Genomic DNA, 23,307 nt, shown 5'->3' with positions numbered 1-23,307 from the left:
CTAATATTGTGAAAAAATGATTTTTGATTTCCATTAACTGTTAGCTGTAATCAGAAAGATTAAAATTAAAAAAAGGCCTGAAATATGTCACTTTATGTGCAATGAATCTAGGATAGAAATAAATGAACATTTCCACAATATTCTAATATTATGAGATGCATCAATATCTCTCTGCACCTGATCTTTTGGTCTGGTTGGGTTTTATTGTTTACTATCAAACAAAACCTTCAAATAAGCTTCATAAAACAAAAAACCCAAGAGACATGAGTTCAGTCCAACATGCAGAAACAAAAAGTCTAAAATGAATTTAAATAAAACAAATTGTAAATAGCACATAACACAAACAAGATGTTGAGCATAAAATTGAAGCATGATGCAGCATAAAAATGTGTTCCAAACTTTCAATAATACTCCATAATAACCTATACTTTCACATCAGGACCCATTGTGAGTCTTAGACTTTAAGTATGTCTATGGTAGTAACCACATATCAACTTTCTGAAATGGTATATGACTTGCACAACTTAACAGTACCCACTAGCCTGCTTCAATAATATCATGATTCAGTACCTAAAATGTTAAATGATGTATACACTCGGGGATTAGTGTCCTCTCTGGTGCGTGTCTGTCTGGACTGGAGATTTGGAACAGAGTCACAATGTATAGCCTCAAGAAAAACATCACCAGTGTGTCCTCGGCCGACTTAGCTTTGTGCTTAGTGTGTGTCAATCTTGTAGATTTGTGTGCCGCTGCACACACATGGTGTGTTAGTAGCACTTGTCTTTTTCCAGTTGCATTTTTGCCCATTCATCTTTAGCGATGAGCTCCAACTCTTTCAGGTTGGAGGGTCTCCTTGCCATCACCCTGATCTTTAGCTCCCTCCACAGATGCTCAATGGGATTTAAGTCAGGACTCTAGCTGGGCCACTGCAAATGTTTTTGTCTGCAAACCATTTTTTCACCGCGTTTACTGTGTGTTTTGGGTCGTTGTCATGCTGAAATGTCCGCTGGTCCCCAAGGCCAAGTTTCTCTGCAGACTGCCTGATGATGTTGTTGAGAATTTTGATGTATTGCTCATTTTTCATGGTGCCGTTTACTGTAATTAGGTTCCCTGGTCCTCTGGCTGAAAAACAACCCCAAAACATTAGGTTCCCACCACCATGTTTGACAATGGGGATGGTTTTCTTAGGGTTGAAGGCTTCTCCTTTTTTTACGCCAAATGAAGGCTACATCATTGTGGCCAAACGATTACATTTTTGTTTCATCTGACCATAAAACAGAAGACCAGAAGTCTTCTTCTTTGTCCAGATGAACATTTGCAGAGGCCAAGCGGGCTTTTGTGTGCCATATCTGGAGAAGTGACGTCCTCCTTGGTCTGCGTCCGTTGAACCCAGCGGTGTGCAGTGTCCGCTGGACTGTCTGCCTTGAGATGCTGCCACCAGCAGAGCCCAGATTCATCAGGATGGCCTTGGTGGTGATCCTTGGATTCTTTTTTACCTCTCTCACTATCCTCCTGGCCAGCACAGGTGTCACTTTTGGCTTCCGACCACATCCTCTGAGATTTTTCCTCTGAGTGTGGAACGTCTTGTATTTTTTAATAATACTTTGCACTGTAGCCACTGGAACTTCAAAACATTTAGATATGGTCTTATAGCCCTTTCCTGACTTGTGGCCAGCCACAATGCGCAGCTGCAGGTCCTCAGTGAGCTCCTTTGTCTTAGCCATGACTGTCCACAAACCAACAGCAGAGAGCTTCTGATTTTCACCTGTTGAGTTGATTAAAACAGCTGTTCCCAATGACTCAGGGTAATTAGGATGCTTTAGAACAGCTTGGACTATTTGGGATGGTATAGATCTTTGGATTTTCCCATAGACTGTGAAAGTTTGCAAAGGGTATGAATAATTTTGGACATGCCACTTTTTGTTCAAATGTAAATTAAAGATGAGTAATTTTTTTTTTTACACAATGATGCCTCTTGTACATCGTCTTATTATCTTCTGGGAGACGCCTGTGTTATTTCTAATGAAGAAACAACTTGCTGGTTGAATAAAAGTAACTAAGTCAGAATTTGCCAGGGGTATGAATAATTTCGGGCTTGACTGTAATTAGTAAGCAACAATTAATATCCCATTAACAAGAGCAAGCTAGGACAATAATCTTTTACAAACACATTTTTGAACAATGCCAAATATGGTGTAAATATCGTCATCAGCAAAATCCCAGGAAATATTGAGATATAATTTTTGGTCAGTATCGCACACTCCTGCTGTTCACTGTTGCTTTACATGGTCTGTGCTCGTAAAATATCCACCATGTCTTTATCTTGTGACGTAACACAGATAATATCTCTCTCTGTTTCTCTTCAAAATGCTAAGTTTGGCGGCCCACCTGAGTAATGTCTATGTGGGGAAACAATGGGTCACACGTGTATGTTTGTGTGCTTCACAGGATATTTGAATGTGACTCAGAGGGCCAGAAATATCTCCATTTATATATGATTCTTCTGATTTAATAATACTACTTGACATAAAGGAACCAGCTGAGCTGCGGCTTGGACTGATGGATTTAATATCCTTGAAAGCTCACCAGGAATCATCCTCCCTTTCATCCCTGATCCTGCTCCATTTGGCCCAGCCACTTTAGTTTGTTCTCCTATGTGGAAGTTTATTTGTTGTTTCTAACACACTCTGTAATACTGCTACTGTCGGTACAACAATAGCAGTCAATACTTATAGCACAAAACAGGGCTGTAGCTACCACTTAGGGCACTGAGGTTGCCTGTATTTTTTTTTCTGGGAAATTGGGGATTTTAAGCAACCCTGGGGGATTTTTCTTATTCTGCTATTAAAAGCTTACACATTTTCTAAGCTGCTTCTAGTATTTACTACTTTTAGTATATTTAAATTTTACTTGTTTTATGCTAGTAAAATGTCTAAGACAGATGAATATCAATATCATATAAATTGTAGAAATGAGTGAGAATTTAAAAGATGTTTTTAGTTGATAATGAAGTAGAATGTTTCGTTGGTGCATGTTTCTCTGTCGGAGTCTTGAATCATCTGAAAGGTCTGCCAGAGGATCTCAGGCTGGGGTTGATGAGGGTTTTAAAACATTTACAATAAAACTAAGGGCTCCACCTTCCTGTGCTTTAAAATGCATTTGTGACTTTGTGTCATTAACACTTGATTACTGCGGTGTTCTGTTCAGGAGTTTCAGCCCATTTTCAGGCTGCTCCGAAGTGCGAGCACAAATCGAACATGGCTCCATTCCTGGCGTCCCTGCCCTGGCCACGAGTCAAGTGCAAGATCCATTTTAAAATTGTGCTGATCACTTGTAAAGCTCTGCCTGGTCGGGCCACTGGAGTACATTTCTGAACTGCTGATTCCTCTTAAGTCTGTGAGATCCCACAGGTCCTCAAACAAGCTTTTTGCTGCTCAGTAGATTGAGTCAGAGTCTTTTTATCTTATCCTTTTCTGTGACCCTCACAATATATTAAGTTGTAAATCACTTTAAAATTCTGAATTATTTTAATAATATTTATACTATTCTGCTATTCTTCAGTGTTGCTTTTACTCTTTAAAAAAAAAAAAAAGTAGTAGTAACATAGTACAGCTGCCATTAGTTTTGCAGGTACTTGGCCATAAAACAAAATATTAGAAACACTTAGATTTTGACCTGATGATGGTGTTCGGACAGTTGTTGAGACATTTCACATAAAAACTTACATTTCAGTGTTGTGGGGGGCGCTGCATGAAAAGTCAAGGGAGTCATTATTAATTATCATCTGAGGGCCATGAATGCCTGTACAGATGTTTGTCTTACCGACCGTCATTGCCATCCCTAGAGCCACGCTGATAGCATAGCTGAAAAGCACGGTTTTGAAAGGTGCTCCATAAACCAAGATTGATTATTTATTCTCTCAGTGTCTTATGTTCCACCAAGATGGTATGATTAGATTAATTAATTTGCTCTGACTGTATGTCTTTATTAGAGCATTTGTATTCAAGGGTTGAGCTGTGGAGCTAATCTACCATGGTGTGAAGCTTTTATTACTTTTCTGCAAACACTTAAAATTTCATATTAATATTCTCTGTCTAAATTACAGGATCATTTCTCATTTTCTGCCCACAATATGTTATGTCAAAGTTGAAACTAAAATCTAAAGTCTTCTCCTTTCAGACTGAGGCAGTGGGACAAAAACTACCTCCGTCCACTTTCAGCTTCACCCACACCCAGTGTATCCTGTATGCGTTGGGTGTTGGCATGTCAACCCAGGACCCTGACCATCTTAGGTGTGTGTCTCTGTATGTTTGTGCTAATGCCTGTAACTGGACTGAAAGTCAACCTGTGTGAAGTTGATCTTGAAATCACTTCGCTTTCAGACACATAGAGGAAAAATGCACTAAAATCTATCCAGGTTTACAAACACATCTTTGCTGACAGTTCAGTAACACTGATATTTTCACATAGGTTCCTGTATGAAGGCCATCCAGACTTTTGCAGCCTCCCTACCTTCGGGGTCATTCCCGCCCAGGCAGCCATGATGGATGGCGGGCTGAGCTCGATCCCTGGACTCAACATAGATTTTACACAGGTTAGAAAATATACATGTAATGTCTGTTTTTGTGTGTACATACAAATGCATATTTGTATCCATATGGTTTATTTTACACAGTCTTGCACACAAGTAATACACACATTACTCATGCTAATGAGGCTTTAAGACTTTGGTACGATTTATACAGTGGGGACAAGTATTTGATACCCTGCTGATTTTGCAGGTTTTCCTACTTACAAAGCATGTAGAGGTTTGTAATTTTTATCATAGGTGCACTTCAACTGTGAGAGACAGAATCTAAAACAAAAATCCAGAAAATCAGACTATATGATTTTTAAATAATATGCATTTTATTGCATGACATAAGTATTTGATACATCAGAAAAGCAGAACTTAATATTTGGTACAGAAACCTTTGTTTGCAATTACAGAGATCATACGTTTCAATACAGACTTTCAGCTCCCTCCAAAGATTTTCAGTTGGGTTCAGGTCTGGAGACTGGCTAGGCAACTCCAGTGCTCTTACTGAAGAAAGGAGGTTGTTGGCCAAGATCTCGCGATACATGGCCCCATCCATCTTCCCCTCAATACGGTGCAGTCGTCCTGTCCCCTTTGCAGAAAAGCATCTCCAAACAACAATGTTTCCACCTCCATGCTTCACGGTTGGGATGGTGTTCTTGGGGTTGTACTCATCCTTCCTCCAAACACAGCGAGTGGAGTTTAGACCATAAAGCTCTACTTTGTCTCATCAGACCACATGACCTTCTCCCATTCCTCCTCTGGATCATCCAGATGGTCATTGGCAAACTTCAGATGGGCCTGGACATGCTCTGGCTTGAGCAGGGGGACCTTGCGTGCGCTGCAGGATTTTAATCCATGACGGCATAGTGCGTTACTAATGGTTTTCTTTGAGACTGTGGTCCCAGCTCTCTTCAGGTCATTGACCAGGTCCTGCCAGGTAGTTCTGGGCTGATCTCTCACCTTCCTCGTGATCATTGATGCCCCACGAGGTGAGCTCTTGCATGGAGCCCCAGACCGAGGGAGATTGACCGTCATCTTGAACTTCTTCCATTTGCTAATAATTGCGCCAACAGTTGTTGCCTTCTCACCAAGCTGCTTGCCTATTGTCATGTAGCCCATCCCAGCCTTGTGCAGGTCTACAATTTTATCCTTGATGTCCTTGCACAGCTCTCTGGTCTTGGCCATTGTGGAGAGGTTGGAGTCTGTTTGAGTGTGTGGACAAGTGTCTTTTATACAGGTAACGAGTTCAAACAGGTGCAGTTAATACAGGTAATGAGTGGAGAACAGGAGGGCTTCTTAAAGAAGAACTAACAGGTCTGTGAGAGACGGAATTCTTGCTGGTTGGTAGGTGATCAAATACTTATGCAATAAAATGCAAATTCATTTCAAAATCATACAATGTGATTTTCTGGACTTTTGTTTTAGATTCTGTCTCTCACAGTTGAAGTGTACCTATGATAAAATAGACAGACCTCTACATACTTTGTAAGTAGGAAAACCTGCAAAATCAGCAGTGTATCAAATACTTGTTCTCTCCACTGTATGTGACAGCTGTTCTAATGTTTGTGTCAGGTTTTGCATGGAGAGCAGTATCTGGAGCTTTACAAACCTTTGCCAACCTCAGGTATTTCCTTCTTTGCTATTTACGTACATGGGACTTAATGTGATTACAGTAGATTTTACATTAAACAAAAGTGCAATAAAATCTATTTTGAGGCCTCACAGTCATTTTACCAAGATTCATATTACTGTACGTATCATTACTTTTGAGTCAAGCTTTTGTTTTTCAGAAAGATAAATATGATGAGCCATAAAAAACCCAGTCATTTGCTGCTGTTTTGAAGACATTTCAAGAATCCTCAAAGACTTCTTTCCATCTATATATTTTTCGCTGCATTATGAAAAAGATATTTAACCTGTTTCCTTAATTGTATCTTTTAATTCCAAAAAAGATGTTGGCCAGTCTTGCTGGATAGGCACAAATAAATAAAAAAGATCAGTTACATTGGTCAGTATTAATTTTACTTTCCATTTTCCGCACACAATGACTAAACAATGAGGCTGCAGCTAACAATTATTTTAATTATCTATTAATCAGCAGATAAGTTTTCAATTAAATGTTTAGTTGTTTGAACATTCAATTAATTGTACTTAATTGAGGAAAAATGGCAAATCCTCACATTGGAGAAGTCTGGCATTTTTGCTTAAACTGACCACAGCAATTATTTTTTCAAAATAGCAGATTTAGGTTGATTTGTCCGAGTTAGCACTTGTACTCAGTGGCAGACGCTAGATGTTTCAACCATTTGTTTTAGCTATCTATTTCAACCATAGATTACTTGTAGCTAATTCATTTATCCAATACTTTTAGCTAATCTAACCATTTATCCATTACCTTTAGCTAACTATTTCAAATGTTGCATTTTAACTGTATATTCATCACTTTCAGCTAAAGTCTTCAAACATTTATCCCTCAGCCCACTTCTAGCTGTTTAGACTTATTATCAACAAATCAAGTACAGTTATGTGTTAAGAGTCTTTGAGGATTGTGGAAATACCAAAACTGTATTAGGTGTTGTAAAAAGACCCGAGTGACTTTTCAGGTTTAGCTTTGTGACACAAACATAATGATAACACATGCGAGGCATAAAGTGGAGTTAGGCGCAGTCATGACATGAAGTACAGAACTAGTTTAGTAACATTAAGCGTGTACAGGACTAAATTACATTCCATTATTAAATGTAAATGAGTAAAATACTTTTTCAGGTAAACTTACCACGGAGGCCACTGTAGCAGACGTGTTGGACAAAGGATCTGGAGCCGTCGTCCTCTTGGACGGTGAGTTTGTTGTCCCTTCAGGGTGTGCAGCTTTTATCATACGGTATATTTATTCCATAGTCATTTGTTTTCATGCGTATTTTCCTGAAAGTTGCCTCTCAGGCTGAATGAATGAAATTTAATTTACAGTCTGTGTCTGCAGGGATTGAAATAATGGACTGAGAACGCTCATATTTTTGTTTGACAATTCCATAGAGATGGATGATATTAGAACCACTCTGATCTATAATTAATCCGACTTAAAGCAAACAACATGGGACCTGAGGTTCCCGGAGGATTCACAGAAGGAAACTTAATATTTTATTACTTTCAGTCTAGGAAGATAACAGAAGCTGACTGGTTGAGTGTGTGTATATAAAGTTATTACTGGGTAAGACGGCACGTCACAGTAATGTCCTGCAGAGGCAGCTTTGTTTGTCTTTTATGCCTGTTTTATATTTTGAATTGACCTAATGAAATTAACCAGCCAGTACGTTGACAGAAGTCTAGATTTGATTCCTTCTGACAGCTGTGAATTGTCTCTTCACAGTCAGCATCCACGAGGCTGTTCCTCCTGCTCTGATTTTACTATAAATGTGCTGTATTGAGGAAATATGGATGAAGCGGGTGTTCCCTTCACTGTGTTATTGTAATATGTCATGAAATATGAAATTATGTTGAGTACAGTATAATTTAAAGTGATTTCCAACGGATACTGACTTGGGCAAAATTAATGTAATTACTTATTGCATTTTCAAACACAATGAGCCATTGGCCCAAGCTTATTATTAATATTGAAGATTCTGCTGTGTTTAAAATCGTAAAATGAAGTGTTTCTTTATCTCTGCACTGACGCTAGATTAACCTCAACCTTATCCATTAGTAGTTACAATTTACTTCACCAAAAATGTAAAATTAGAGTAGAGTATTTTTGCTACTATGGGGCACGACGTTCATGATTCTTGTCCGGCCAGGGACCTGCATCTTTTACTCCATTTCCTGAAGTGTCTCTAGTGTCTGTGATAAAGGAATATTACTACCCAGAAATACTTTCAAAAATGCTCTACCTATACTCAGAAATACCACAGAGTACATTTTAATAGTTGGTTACTTGTGATCATTTTATTAAATATGCTGGGTTTGTCAAATAGTTTAATTTGGCTCCAGTTCAACCTTCTAAACATTATGCTACTTGCGTAATAATGCTGCAGTAAGAGAATCCAAAAATATAATGTATGATAATATACCACTAGCCATTGTTCTGCATTATGAGTACTTTTACTTTCGCAGTGTTTTGTTTATGATAATACCTCTAGCTGGGGGGGGGGGGGGGAGAAAAAACTACTTTGTATGCAGGAAATTATCTCGTGATGTACTATTATCTGACTATGGTATTGCTACTTTTACTCAAGTGAAGGCTTGGAATATTTCTTTCACTACAGAGATAGTTTTGAATGCCACATTTGTGCTTATCTTACAGTGAACACCTACAGTGGCGATGAGCTGATCAGCTACAACCAGTTTTCTGTGTTTGTGGTTGGAGCTGGAGGGTTTGGAGGGAGGAGAACCTCTGAGAAAGCCAAAGTACGTATTCCATATTTGAGTTACTTGGAAAAGAAACAAAATAAGACAAAGAATTTAACACTGCCTCGTGTTTGATTTGTGTTTATTTCCTTCAGGCTTCTCTGCCTCCACCTAAACGGGCACCAGATGCTGTGGTAATTGATTCTACCACAAGAGACCAAGTGAGTGTGTCTGTGTGGGTTTAGTTGCAGAATAAATTAATGGCATTGATAATATGTGGGTGAAAGTAGGACGTACTGTTTTGTGCCTCTGAAATAACCGTAACGCCTCAGACAAAATGTGAAGATGCAGCAGAAGTGTTGAACAAGGTTTTCATGCAGTTTTAAAAAAAGAACACTGACTGTGTGATGCAGCAGAAAGTAAAAAAGAAATGGGAATAAAAACTAAATCCCTGGAGCAATTTAAATGACTGCAACTGTATCACTTCAAAGACATTCTTATTTTAGGTATCTGTTCTATTGCCTTCATGGTAATTTAATTTCACCCCACATCTGTGTATGAAAAGTTCAGGGGTTTATGAATTAGATATAGATCTAAACAGTATCTGTTTCCCCTGTGGTTGCAGGCGGCCTTGTACCGTCTGAGTGGAGACTGGAACCCTCTTCATATAGACCCCAGCTTTGCTGCCATGGGAGGTGAGACATCTAATGTGGCTTGATTGGTATCGTTTTCCATCAAAAAAGTCTTAATTTAATTTGGGCAGGACTAAATTTTCCCCTTGGGATTTTAGGTCAAATTATGCGTTTTGATCTCATTTATACTTAAACATGTTGTACTTAAAAATGCTCTTTGGTCAGGCTTCAAGGCTCCCATCCTGCATGGCTTGTGCTCATTTGGCTTCGCTGCGAGACACGTCCTCAAGCAGTTTGCCGACAATGACCCCTCCAGATTCAAGGCTATCAAGGTAAGCATTACTTGTGATTTAAACCCTGTCATACATGTTATGAGTCACTGGGCCTCATGCAAGGACCACTTGTATGAAGTGGTTTGTTCTTCAGTGGCACATTAGAGTAATTTGAGAGAATTCATCGATTTTCTTGTACTTAAAATGTTTATTTAGCTATGACAAAACATTTTTGGAAATGGAGTGGAACAGGGAACCTAATGTGGCAATTTAGGTCGATTTATACAATTGAAACCTCAGAAGCAGCATGTGCACATAGGGCTGGGCAATATTGCCAAAAATGTTATCACAATAAAAAAATTCATAGCACTCGATATCAATAATTATCACGATAAATGTCAAATTATTTCTTTAAAGTTTAAAGGCTGATTTTTGCTCCTGAGTGAAAGTTGAATGAACCAGACGATAAACAGTGTTTTTAAACAATTCGTTATGGTCAAAACATGACAAACAGTGGATTATTTCACAAATCTGAGGAAGAACATTCAAAACAATTATAATGATGAAAGCTTTTTTTTTTTTTAAACAAATATGCATGACTAAAATAAAGTGAAGTTTTTTTAGTCCCTTTTCCTCTACAAAATAAATATCTTAATAGAAAAATTCTTCAAATTCATATTAATTAAATGGAACATTTATTGAACATTTGTTATATTTTTATTAAGGAAAAAATAATATTGCAATAAATACTGTTATCGTTTTATCGCCCAGCCCTATCTGCACATAAATAAAATCCGTAATTTACAACAAATATATGCCATTAAGAGAATTCAGTAGATGTGATTTCTCATATGACCAAAGTTCATGGAAAAAAGTAAAATATAATACTTGTGCTTTCATAAGGCATCTACAGTCCTAAGCTTTTATTTTTATAATTAAAAAATCCTGGTCTATTGTGGTTGCAGAACGGAGACATGGGATTTGTTCACTGAAATATATCGGGCTTTAATTCTTAAAGTATTTAGCATTGATCAAGTCTGTTTAAATGTTATAAAATAATTTTATCCATCGACTCCACCACCCTCCCTTAATCTCCTGTCTATTTCTCAGGTTCGCTTTGTGAAACCGGTGATGCCGGGTCAGTCGCTTCAGACTGAGATGTGGAAGGAAGGCAACAGAATTCACATCCAGTGCAAAGTCAGTGTTCAGCATCTGTAGATTTCACTCAGATTTGCGGCTGAATGAGTTTGACTTGTCATTTCAGTGCTGTTCTCTGCTCTTTAGTGAATGTTCTCCATGTGTTGCTCTAATCAGCGCTCTCCTCTTTCGTCCAGGTGAAAGAGACAGATGCCATTGTGCTAGCCGGGGCCTACGTGGATTTACATGGCACATCAGAGGCTTCTCCAGAAAATCTCCCTCAAGTACATAAGTCTGAAAAATGCTATTTTCAAACAAAAGAATCCTCCCCCTTTCCCCTCCATCAAATTCCTTCATGGGGCCCTGAAGCGCCTTTCCTTTTAGCTTTGTAGACAACAACTTATTTATTATTATAATATTTATTATTCATATTTTATTTTGTGTTTCTGTTATTTCTACCTTTGTGTAGGGAGGAGGCCTTCAGAGTGAGCTGGTGTTTGCAGAGATTGGCCGTCGCATTAAAGACTTGGGCTCAGAGCTGGTCAAGAAGGTGAACGCTGTTTTCGGCTGGGAGATCACCAAAGACGGCAAGAACGTTGCACAGTGGAGTAAGTGTACAGAATGCTATGGAAACGCATTAAACACACCACTAACTCAACGTCACTGCATTGTGGGCAAAATATCAGAATGGTTCAGATCTTTATTGTCCCAGAAAAGGAAATTTTCAGTCAGGCAGCATAAAAAAACATTCACACAGTAAAATACAGTATAATAATAAAGACAATTGCAGACAAGGGCTGGTGCTACACAAGCAATACAGAATGTAATAAAAGGTTCATCTGACAAAAGCGAAAAGGAAAAAAGGGATAAGCTAAAGTGCTAAGCTGTGCGGGGAGTCAAGAGGCAATTTATGGTTTATCAGAATAAAAGAGCATTTATTATGTATATTGTATATGTGTGGGATAAATTAAAAATGGAACCTCTTGCTCTTAATGTCTCATTTCTTTGACAGGATTGGGAGGATGGTCTAGATTTACTTGGATAGATTTAGCTTTTAGCTTATTGAATAAAAAAAGAAATGTCTTTAGATGTAGTGATTTATTTTTGGCATTGCAAATTATAAACTGCCTCTGGGTCTTTATGCAAGTTACGTTCCATGTCAACATGGATGAGTGCACCCAATAGTTTGACATCGCCTGCTGTACAATATTTTTTTTCATCCACTTCTGTGACTGTTAATGTCTCCTCCTTTTCCTTTTTAGATTTTTTTTATCTAACTTCCTGTTAAATTCCCTCATTATTTGCATCACAGTGCTGCTTTGCTCTGATGACACGTCATCAGTAGCTTATTAATATTTTTAATTGATGTGGGTCTCCTAATACAGTTCAGTCCAACACCGGTAATTTGTTTCTGTTTTCTATTGCTGATTTCTGACAGTAAGACTTACTTTTCCCGTCTCTCACGTTTAAATTCCCAAAGCAACAAACTCACTGAGAGGGTCAGGACTGACAACATGAACCTCCCGTCAACATTAAATTCTGATATTGCAGCTCACTGGAGTGTCTTGAACTAAATTTGTCGGTGACGTTTAATATGTCAACGTAGTGTTAGTGTGGCACTGAAGAGACTGGCAAGTTAATTTGACCCAGATTGACAGTTTGCTAACAAGCTGTCAAATGAACCATTAAAACCAGGACTGAAAAATAACTCTAAAAACAAGTGAGTTGTGAAAACAGCCAGCCAACCCTGGGAAACACTCACCAAGTATTTTATGATTTTATTCAATCTTCTTTCTCTGCCTTTGCCCCCCCCCCACACCCACCTGCTGTCTTCCTCTAGCCATTGATCTGAAGAACGGCAGTGGCTCCTTGCATAAAGGCCCTTACAGTGGGAAGGTGGATGTGACCATCACAGTGTCAGATGAAGACTTCATGGAGGTGGTGCTGGGGAAACTCAACCCTCAAAAGGTAACACACGAGAAAGCCAGATACACCTTTACATTACCTCCTGCTTTAAATTGATGTTCCTTTAAATCTTTTGGTGCTCACAAAAGAAGCATTTTTGATAAATAAAGTTTAGCAAAACGTGCTAAAATGGGGAAAATGTCGCTTAATATTTTAAATCCCATCTGTTTTCCCCCCGATGATGAAATCACTTCTTGTACTTTCTAATTAAATGGAAAGCACCTTTGAGGAGCCCTCCAATCTCCCTTGATCTCCTCATGTTAGAAGAAAAATGAAAGGCAGTGATCTATAAAACCAAGTTCAGAAAGCACTCAGCGCGGGTAATCAGTCAACGCTACTTGCTATGTCTGTAGCATCTCATCTGTCGAAGAGAGTGGCCATCACTGTACAGAATTGATATGCTTCCTGGAGCGCTTGATATTGATCTGAAGCAAGTGTGTGTGCGCGCGCTCTTTACAGAGTGCGTCAGCTGGCTGTGGTGCTGAAGGTCCCTCAGGCAGGGTCTTTTCCAGACGATGAAAGGAGCAGCTGGAGAAAGATTAGTTGGCAGTTTAAAAGGACACTGCTAACGGTGATCCGGGATTGTCCTAACCGCCTTCCCGCAATTGATTTTAGCCGAGGAAAGCGCTGCACATCGTCAGTCGTTCAGTTCACCCAAAAAAGTGAATGTGAATGCTATTTCATTGTTCTGCTGCCAGAGTACCAATGGTCACATATTTCCTTTTGCCCAAGATCTGGCTCGTTAGCCACGGGCCCATTTTTACTCCCTGTGTACTTTGAAAACAAGTAACAGCCAACCAGCTAGAAATCAGAAGAGACTGTGCTTTCTGGAAAACAAATTGCTCATGTGTGTCTTTGGTGTTTTGAAAGGCGTTCTTCTCTGGCAAGCTGAAGGTTAGAGGGAACATCATGCTGAGTCAGAAGCTGGAGGTCATCCTGAAGGACTACGCCAAGCTGTGAGTGCCTCGGCCAGCCAATCAGATGACTCCAGGAACTAACCAACCTACCCGCTCTGTCCGTCTGTCTACTCTTCTTGCCCTGATTGGTATCTGTGCACTTAACATGCTTTGCCTCTCAAAGGAAACTCACGAAGAATTAGCGGTAAGATTAGTACTACTTCAGAATGAATTTTCTCAGATACATTTTCAGTTTTGTTACAAAATAACAGACACCTTGATCAAATGAAAGGTTTTCTCCATTGTTTAACAAGGATCCAGATATTCAAACAATGTTTTGTCATGTCGTCAGTAAGAAAGAAGCAGTAATAATTCAGTGTCATTTCTGCTGGTTACTTGGTTTAGTTTACTTGGTTGGGTCCTCGCTAAATGTGCACTTAACACACCTGCCTTTTAAAGATCCAAATAAGAAATTAACCATTTTTATAAATGTAGTTAAATTTCACTTAAAGTCAATAATATTTTGTACTGCATACAAAATGTATCACAAGCATCTACTAAAGTGAACCAAAGTACTGCCTCCCACTGGGTGAATGTACTGAATGAGGCGATAACGGTTACAAGCTAAACTGGTTTTAAAGCTCAATCAGACATAATGTTATATTTCAATGGTCTGTTATTTCATTATGATGATTAATTCACCAGTATGTTATGTCAGAAACAGTTATGTACCTGATCGCTACAGAAACCTTATGAGATGTGGTAGAGGTTGCTAGCTCTGTAAAATAAATAAAAAATAAAAAAATTATTTCCACTTAATTTCTAATGTTGGTTCAATTGAAATTAAATTCAGTGGTTGCTCTTGTGTGAAAATAAAGTAATTCAGACTAAAATCTGATTTCTGTATGTTCTCCCTTGGCTTTATGGAGATTTTTATAGCTGTCCGTCCTGCAACTTTACTGTTTCACTCTCACTGCTCTCATTGTCTCGTTTTCATCCGCAGCAGGCAGGCGTTTACAGCGACTTGCCTGCTCGGCGACAAATAGCAGACAGACGCAGTTAGCAACTAGCTGTTGACCGTAGTGGAGCATTTAGCAGCTTAAGAGCCAGATATTTCCCTCAGAAGTTGGCGGAGATCTGAGAGTTTGACATATCAACTTTAAAAGCTGATGTTATATCAAATAAATTGTTGCAGGTTTAAACGTCCCCTGTGGAGTCTTTGACCACTAGCAGCCCATTGGTTGCTATGCTTTTCTGAATAGGTCTGTGTTGGAACAACAGGAACTGTATGAAATGTGCAATTATTATGAACGTCAGTGCTTTAGTTTGCTCTTTAATGGAAATGGTTACTCATACTAGAAACAAGTATCTCTAGAAACGAGGCTCTTTAAATTGAGATATTTTCCATCAAGGTTTTCATATTCATCTCTACTGCACACTGTGTAATGGACCTCCAAATGTCACAAATGGGAAGTATGTGATGACTTCCAGTGTACATCTGACCCAGCCTATAGGTTGTGGATGTTCTTATATTTTACCCAGGTTATAAATGGCATCCTACTGAAGCTGAGACAATGTGTAAGAGTTCATTACAAAATTACAAAAAAACACCTTCTGTTACATAATTTATTTTATTACATCAGTACAATTTCTGTGTATAATACATGATTTACACGACATCTTCATTATAAAATTAGAATTATCTGATCAAATTCACATTTGCAAGATTGAAGACAGAAGGGGGGAAAAAGGAATGAGTCAGTTGAACGTGATTTTGGTTCTTTTTGATTAAACCAAAGATAGCTTGTTTAATCTACTCACGCACTAGTTACAGCCCGACACACTGATGTAGTTGAACTAATCTGTTTTGTGAGCCTTAAAGGAAAATAAGCAGTATTTGGGGGGGAAAAGCACTCTTTGATATTTATTTTATTCTCCTGCTTCTGTAAGAGTACATATAGTTTGGCTTCAATAAAAAAATTAAGTTACTGCAATAGTACACATCATTTTCCAACCACTTTTGTGGGGAAAACAAATCGCAATGAAATAATGAGAAGGAAAGAAATAATCTAAATAGAAAAAAAAGCTGTTTTTATCTAATACTAAATATGAATGTTTCATAAATATACCTGTATTTGTACAGAATATTCTTCATAAAGTGGCTTTTGTCACTACCCACTGTTTATCTACGACTATCTCCTTATGATTATGCAGTTAATATGAAAAGCCTAGTCTATGGATATATACATAACTGCAATAAATCTGCTTCATCTGAATTGTTTTCCTCAGTTTATCCTCCCTGAAATCAAAGCTAATGTACATTTGTTTCCCTACAGCAGCACAATAAGGTTCTACAGGTCGCTAGCTTAATGAGTTTACTCCTTCAGACTAAACGGCTATAGGACAGTTTGCATGAACCCCTTCCTTATTTATGTGGAAGACGCATCATGTTACACACCAACCTAGATTACATTTTCCAAGCATGTGCTGAAGGCAATGTGCTGCATTTGGATGATATGTAAAGAAACCAAAGTTAAAATTAAGAATAACACAAGGCAAACAATATAGTTTCCAAGGCAGCTTCCAATCGTGGTCCGTATGGAAAACTAAAGTTTGGACTCTATGAAAGGGAAGTGCATTGTTCTTGGAATAAAACATTTCCACAACAAAACAGAGTACTCTCTAAAAATGTGTTTAACTGCCTGCCCCGACGCTTTTCCATTGTCAACAGCAAAGTTTCCTGCGACATGTTCTGAAGCTTCATATTAAACATTTCAAAAAAACAAAATGCAGCCAGGTAGTAAAGTATTATTCATGGTGTCCCCGTACCAACAATGGCCTTGTTAAAGCTAATTTGTGCAACCTAATATTAATAATCAATATTACCAGGACCAACAGTACTATAGCATTGTGCCAGCATGGCAGAGGTCCTTTTCAGAGATTAAGGACACTTATTAATACCACTGGTTAAATCTACACTGGGATAAACAACCATTGTTTTTTTAATATATATATATTTTCTTATCTCTAAAGGCCAGGACTGCTTCACTGACATCCGGCCTTGTATAGTTATATGCATTACTATACATATAATTTAGCTTAATTTTATGTGCAAACAGAGTAAGAGAAATGGCGCATTCAGGTTGTGAAAAATGAAAATTAAGAAAACGTGTAAACTCAGTCACAAATTTTAACTACCTTGATTAAAGGAATAATTCCACATTTTGGGAAATACGCGAGTGTTAATATCACACTTAATCCGTACAACAGTCTTTGCATTTCAGGGACTAACATGAGTGGTATCAATCGTCTCACCTAACTCATCTCAGAGAAAGTGAAATCTCAAACTATTTTGCTTTAATGTTAAGATGTGTTTATTCTTTCCTTTTTTTTTTTTTTATAAAACCAAAAGATTCATGTGTTCATTTCAAGTCCGGCTGGGAAAGGGCATCAGCCAAATGCCTAAAATCAAAACGTTAAACATTTATAGTGACATGAACATTGACATCCTGTAATTCCTTAAGTGAGGTTTGATCGTGACAGACGCCAGGCTTTCTAGCTTTTCCAATCAAGCCGGCTCATTTGTGTTCAAAACTTCATATGGAGTACCAGAATGCGCTTAGAATCCTTGTGACTGGATATAATGTGCTTTGTACGATGTCCACTGGCCTTACTGCATTGTGCTGAGCGGGTTCAACTGTGCCATGCATTCTTGTGGTGATGTTCAAACCCCTAAAAGGGATCACTTAGCATTGTCCCTATAAGAAACACTGCATACATTTTATCACCTGAACGCTCCAGCAGTGATCCCAGAAGAGTTTCCACTATCATGACTGCTTTTCTCATATGAACTAAGAGATAATGTGACACTGTATAAGAAGAACAATGCTTCAGCTTTAGACTCTTCAGTCTCATCACTCCTGCTCCTTCGCTGTGCAAAACAAAACCAAAGGCTCTCCACATGCTGCTCTGAAGACACTGAGATGGCAGTTTGTTTTTGGAGAATCTCCAGCTGGGTTTTCGTCTGTTTTATTCAGATTGACTGTTTCAAACCACAGTTTAAAACACTTGTAGAGCTTGGGCTTTTAATGCAAAATGTGGGTTCGTGTCCCACACAAAGCACAGCAGATCACTCCGGTCACACTAGGGCCCCTGGATCAGACGACACGCTCTCTCTCACTCAGCGAAAGCCTGTAAATCCTATAAATAATTCCACCTTCATTTACACTTGACATCACTGTTCTGTCATGACATTGTTCATCCAAAATTAACCCAAGACGGCCACTGCTCCATTCAGGTATTGAAGGTACTTCCTCAGCAGTGGTGCCGATCATAAAATGCACTTCACATTATTCAATTAAACTGCTTTGACACCATTTGTTTTCTCTACATTTGTCTATATGATGAACTTAACATCGTTCTTGAGGTTGTCGTGGTTGTTGTTGTTATTGACAACATTGAAGCGGTTGGGGAGGACCCTCATCTTCATGGTTCCGTCGGCGCCGCAGGAGAAGATGTGGTTGTTCGGCCCCACCTCGATCTGCATGACGCCCGTGCCGAGGTTTCTGAACAGCGACTGGCGAGAGTGTTCGTTTGGAAAGGTGTAGAGAGGACACTGTGTGGTCAGGCTCCAAATCTGGGGAGTCCAAGGAAGAAGGGAACTGGTTAAGAACTGAAGAGTTATCACAGAGATTCTTTTAAATATCACATAGCATTAAAGAATGAGTCTGTATGTTTATTGTTTAAAAATCCCATTGAAAGACCGAAAAAACAATGAATTGATCCTGATGGACACACATCTGCGTAGCCAGAACCTAATAAAGCTCATTCCTCTATGATTATAATGAATTATATTTTGAGTTAAACTGTGGCCAATGAAAATTCTGTTGGATTTTTTTCATTTGTGTGTCAGACCATTTAATTTGATTGCTGTCGGGGCGTAAAGAGAATTTCAACAAATATAACAAAAGATGCTTCTGAAACAGTAAATTCCCTACCCCAGCTTTAATATGCCAGTTGTTAACAGCTGGTTAAAACATGTTAGCTAAAGAGCTTCACGTTAGGGTTACTTGTGTAACCAATAAAAAAAAAAAAAAAAAAGATATTTGGAGGAGGAAAGGGAGCACATCAGAAATACGTGTTAGCTGCGGTAAAGTCTGTAGTCTGCGGGTCACAGAGAGAGCGCGCTACGTAATGTTATCCCCACTGGAAAGTCAGTCTGAATTATACCGTGGCGCAGGATGAAACCTCCATCTTTGTGGGTTGAGTATACTTATGTTCCAACAGTCACTTAGTTTCCCAGTTTCAAACTAATGCTTTAATTTCATGATGTTATAAACAGAAATACAAATTAAGAATTAGTTACATAAGAAAATTAACTGTTTAAAAAAATAAAATAAAATTGGCCATTGTATAAGCAGGATTATATTAACGTTCCACGATTGTTTGGATTTTGTGGCATCACATCCGGACGTAACATACAACTTGACAGGATCTCGCATATACTCATATACACACACTATACATACAGTATACTCGCTGGTACAACAAGTAAACTATTCTGTTTATCCTTTTAAGAAATGAAACCACATTTGTGAGCCGTTTCTAAAGCTTCCACTGAGAACAATGCTTAGCTCTGAGCAACTTACATTATTTGATTCGTATTCCCAGCCTGGGAGCTTTATTACTCGATAAGGTAAATTATAGACTGAAGTCTGTACATATTAGTTAATCTCCCAGTTCCATGGACTCCCATCAAACACTTTTAAAGCTTATAAATTTGCAGCACACCCATGTTAAATTTTCAATCAGCAAATATACAATTAATGACTTCAGATGAGTAACACCACACTAGAGGCTTTTGTGAGCAGTCATCCAGAATGAAAGTCATTTGAATTTCAAGCAGAAGTGCACTGCACCATTTCTTATACGTCTGCGTGACGCAGCGGCTTCATCCTTGGAGTGACAGCTGTGTGATCTGTGCCAGCAAATTCAAGTCAAAAAGATGAAAGACCTGCTGTCTCTGGAAATATTAAATGCCTGTTCAGTCAAAACACTTTCGTTTGCCCTTTCCCCTCACACTTCAGTCTCCCATCATTCACACTCTTGTCCTGAGCAAGTGGTTAAATCACAAGTGTGACATTGGTTTTGACTGACTTTGATGGCGCTCACTGTCTGCATGGATAAATGCAATAGTCACTGTTGATGTGGAGGAGAGAGAGAGAGACATTCGCACCTGGGTGCCAAACAGCATGGACATAGACTGTATATAAGTTAAACAACATGACAGCTCCCCAAAAGAGAAGCCAAAACATCTCAATCGTCCCCTGGCGGCTGGCTACAGTGTAGGTCATAAATCCGCCCCTCCGTGTTAGCAGATGGGGCACCAAATTATTATAATGTTTTTCACCAAAAGATGGTTTCTGTCATTTTAGGTAGTTCTCATCACGCTTGATGAAGTGTTTTTAGTTATTTGATGAGACTGATTTGGCAGGGTGTATGGGCAGTTTTCTGTGTTTTCTCTGACCCGATTCCGATTTTAGCCGATTCCGATTTTCTTTCTTTGTAAAAGCTATAACTGACAGCATACACAAACATTTTTGTAACTTTAATGGAAAATTCTTTCCTTCTTTCTTTGGCATTGGGATCCATTCAAACTGTATGCGTATAATTAGCGTTGTAACTCGTGCCACAAGATTAAAATGTGACGATAGTTCTCGTCATGGGAAAAGTTTTCTCTTGAGACTCACACAATTTACACTTTACACGGTGGTGTGCCACATCAATTTTCTCACGAAGTGAAAAACAAATGGATCACTGACGTCAACTCCCATCGCAAATCATCTCCACCCAGCTGGTGTGTCACTGGCATACGCCGTGATAGTAATCAAGTGAACCTGAATAACGGCCAATAATGAAAATCACAGCAACTTTACTTTACTAAGCCTTCAACAAAAGCCAATCCACATTTATATAGTCCCCTGCCTGGAATATACAGTACCTCACAAAATCGAGTTCACCCCTCACAGTTTTGTAAATATTTGATTATATCTTTGTGACAACACTGAAGAAATGACACTTTACTACAATGTAAAGTAGTGAGTGTACAGCACACATGAAAAGATAAATCAAATATTTACACAACTGTGAGGGGTGTACTCATTTTTGTGAGATACTGTACCTCAACGTTTCATCTTCATTCAATCGCATTATTTAACGAATTATCTGATGAAAAGGGAAGGCAGTCAAAAATACCTTAATGTTGCCCTCTGATGATCCACTGATGAAGCAGTCCTCAGTCGGATCCACAGCCAGTGCTTTGACTGGCGAGTCGTGGGCCTGGAAGCTCTGGCGCTGGTGCCTGTGGGGAAGCTCCAGGATGCTGATCCAGCCCTTCCTCCCACCTGTGATAAGCAGCTGCTGCCTGGGGGCCATCGACAACACAGTAGCACCGGACTCATGGCAGCAGAAAGCTGAATATTCAGGAGAATAAGATGGATAAATCAGAAGGGGATAGAATCGAGAGAAGCATTAAGAATGGAAATAAAACACGGAGGACAACATGTGGTGGGGGGAAAAAAATATAACTACCGCTTCAATTTTCTCAAATCACCAATTAATCAATAAAATGTCCAAAAAAAGGAATGTCCAAGCAGAAGTTTTTAAATTGCTTGTTTTGTATGTCAAAAACCCAAATATATCCAATTTACTATTATAGGAGACTTTTGCCGATTGCTCAGCTGATTCCTCAAAAAGCATCTTACCGTGCACAAGGCTGTTCGCAGGAGTCACCAGAGTGTCCCACATACACACGTTCCTGTGGAGTCAAAAATTAACAAATTAATATCCACTGTAACATCTGAATCAAAGAACACATCATTATCCCTGTTGGCCACAGTAAAGTGGAGCTGAATGGAAAATATTCAGCATTTAATTAGAAGTTCGTGGAACAGAATTTAATTGGGGGCAACAATTTTTGAAGATGACGGGAGACGAAAAATTCTCCTTCAAAGTCTCTCGTACCTGTTGTCTGATGACAGACCCGCAGTGGCAATGAGGGAGGAGGAACCCACAAAGACAAAGTCGTGAGCTGTCTTGTTGTGGCACTGCAACGTCTGGCAGAGAGAAAAACAGAAGACGGTTAGTAATAGTGACAGTAATAGAGAAGCAGGAGGAGAGTAAACAAAAATGAGAATGACAGGAAGAAAGCGGGAGGACTCTACGAACGTCTAGATAGACAAAACTAAAAACAGACATGTTGGAAAAAGGAAAGGTGGCTCTGTGAGTTTCTTACCAGGTATGGTTTGGGTGCATTCCCACTTGTGTTGGTCTGCCAGAGACTCAAACCTCCATCAGCATCTACGATACCGAACTACACAAAACATTCACAGAGCAGACATCAGACTTTGCTGAAAAATGAAGTTAAAATGAATAAATAAAATTATCCTTCGTTTTATATCAGAGCGACGAAAACATATTCTCAGGTGCTTCTCCTGTGTCTGCACACCCATGGAGAACCTTCCTCTGGATTGTGCTCAAATTATCTCCCATAGTATGTTAATAAACCTAAGCACCACTTACATAACTAAAATCAAAAGTGCTCTGCATGTCCTCGCTTTCAAATTTTTTTAAAAGCATATTTCACTCTTTTGGCCAGAACAGGCAGATAAGATAGCACTGGCACAGGAGAGGCACCATCTGAGAAAATTATTAGCTTGAGGCGAGTGCCCGGGTTCAGAGCGGTTGAATCACTCAGCTGAAGAACGTGTGCGCTGAAGCCAAACGACACAGTTGTGAGAAGAAGTGTGAAAATGTTGTGGAATCTGACAGGCTCACATCACATGATGCGGTCATGTTGCAAAGCTAAGGACAGTTTGACATCTGCATGGTGGCAGTTCACTTGGTTCAACTGCCCAGTGCATCCAGCATGAGTGTGTGTGTGACTTTATAACCTTGTTTCCCTGGTGGTTGAATCGTATCCTGGTGACTCTGGAGTTGCCTGGACTTCTGAAGCAGATGATCTGCTGGGAGTGACCCCACTCGAACATCCTCACGCTACCATCCTGAGCTCCTGTCAGGTCTGAAAGAAAAAGCGACATCAATTCAGCTTATTTCTGGTCCCAACATGAGCGTCTGGCATTTCTCTGTTCCCAAAGTCATCTGTTTTATAATTGATGAAAGAAACGGTTTATTTCACACACACACACACACACACACTTCAACAGCCGTTCTTACGACCTGCTGGGAATTATTCCACCCAAACACCTCACAAGTGAATCCTCACTCTGCAGGCTGAAACAAGTAAGGCTCACTCAGCCTTTTCTAAATTATCAGCAGCACTGGGAGCAGTAGACAAAAAAAACTTTGCCACTTGCTATCTACATAAGAGAAACTTTTTAGGGTGATGTAACTGTCCCGAAGGCTCTTTTTAACATGAGAAATATGCAGTCTAGATTGATACCTTTAAGAGGCAGATACAGAGTCGT

The 23,307-nt window shown here is 39.1% G+C and overlaps 2 protein-coding genes across 6 annotated transcripts in view; one reads left to right on the top strand and one right to left on the bottom strand.

Annotated features, from left to right (window-relative positions):
• The window catches only part of hsd17b4 (hydroxysteroid (17-beta) dehydrogenase 4), a 36,052-nt gene extending 21,332 nt beyond the window's left edge, over positions 1–14,720 (top strand). Inside the window, exons 13-25 of the mRNA XM_038703500.1 lie at positions 4,180–4,292; positions 4,471–4,594; positions 6,152–6,203; positions 7,346–7,417; positions 8,877–8,980; positions 9,076–9,141; positions 9,546–9,615; positions 9,778–9,884; positions 10,935–11,021; positions 11,159–11,245; positions 11,431–11,569; positions 12,802–12,929; positions 13,797–14,720. Coding sequence (XP_038559428.1) covers positions 4,180–4,292; positions 4,471–4,594; positions 6,152–6,203; positions 7,346–7,417; positions 8,877–8,980; positions 9,076–9,141; positions 9,546–9,615; positions 9,778–9,884; positions 10,935–11,021; positions 11,159–11,245; positions 11,431–11,569; positions 12,802–12,929; positions 13,797–13,886 — 1,239 coding nt within the window. The 3' untranslated portion in view covers positions 13,887–14,720. The remainder of the gene's footprint in view (positions 1–4,179; positions 4,293–4,470; positions 4,595–6,151; positions 6,204–7,345; positions 7,418–8,876; positions 8,981–9,075; positions 9,142–9,545; positions 9,616–9,777; positions 9,885–10,934; positions 11,022–11,158; positions 11,246–11,430; positions 11,570–12,801; positions 12,930–13,796) is intronic.
• Positions 14,721–15,434: 714 nt separating this feature from the next.
• The window catches only part of LOC119891682 (dmX-like protein 1), a 57,647-nt gene continuing 49,774 nt past the window's right edge, over positions 15,435–23,307 (bottom strand). For 3 of the 5 annotated variants that reach the window (XM_038703496.1, XM_038703497.1, XM_038703495.1), the window contains 6 exons: positions 22,774–22,901; positions 22,116–22,193; positions 21,845–21,936; positions 21,586–21,638; positions 21,077–21,294; positions 18,219–18,458 (listed from right to left, as the gene is read on the bottom strand). In XM_038703496.1, coding sequence (XP_038559424.1) covers positions 18,219–18,458; positions 21,077–21,294; positions 21,586–21,638; positions 21,845–21,936; positions 22,116–22,193; positions 22,774–22,901 — 809 coding nt within the window. Of the gene's footprint in view, positions 18,459–21,076; positions 21,295–21,585; positions 21,639–21,844; positions 21,937–22,115; positions 22,194–22,773; positions 22,902–23,307 lie in introns of all 5 variants that reach the window. The other 2 variants (XM_038703494.1, XM_038703499.1) reach the window with 1 other exon arrangement.

Source organism: Micropterus salmoides, unplaced genomic scaffold, assembly GCF_014851395.1.
Source record: "Micropterus salmoides isolate LMB-PRFRI ecotype aquatic unplaced genomic scaffold, ASM1485139v1 Ms_hic_scaffold_7, whole genome shotgun sequence".
NCBI lineage: Eukaryota > Metazoa > Chordata > Actinopteri > Centrarchiformes > Centrarchidae > Micropterus > Micropterus salmoides.
Note: the sequence above shows the minus strand (reverse complement) of the source record. Positions and strands in the feature narration are given on the sequence as shown.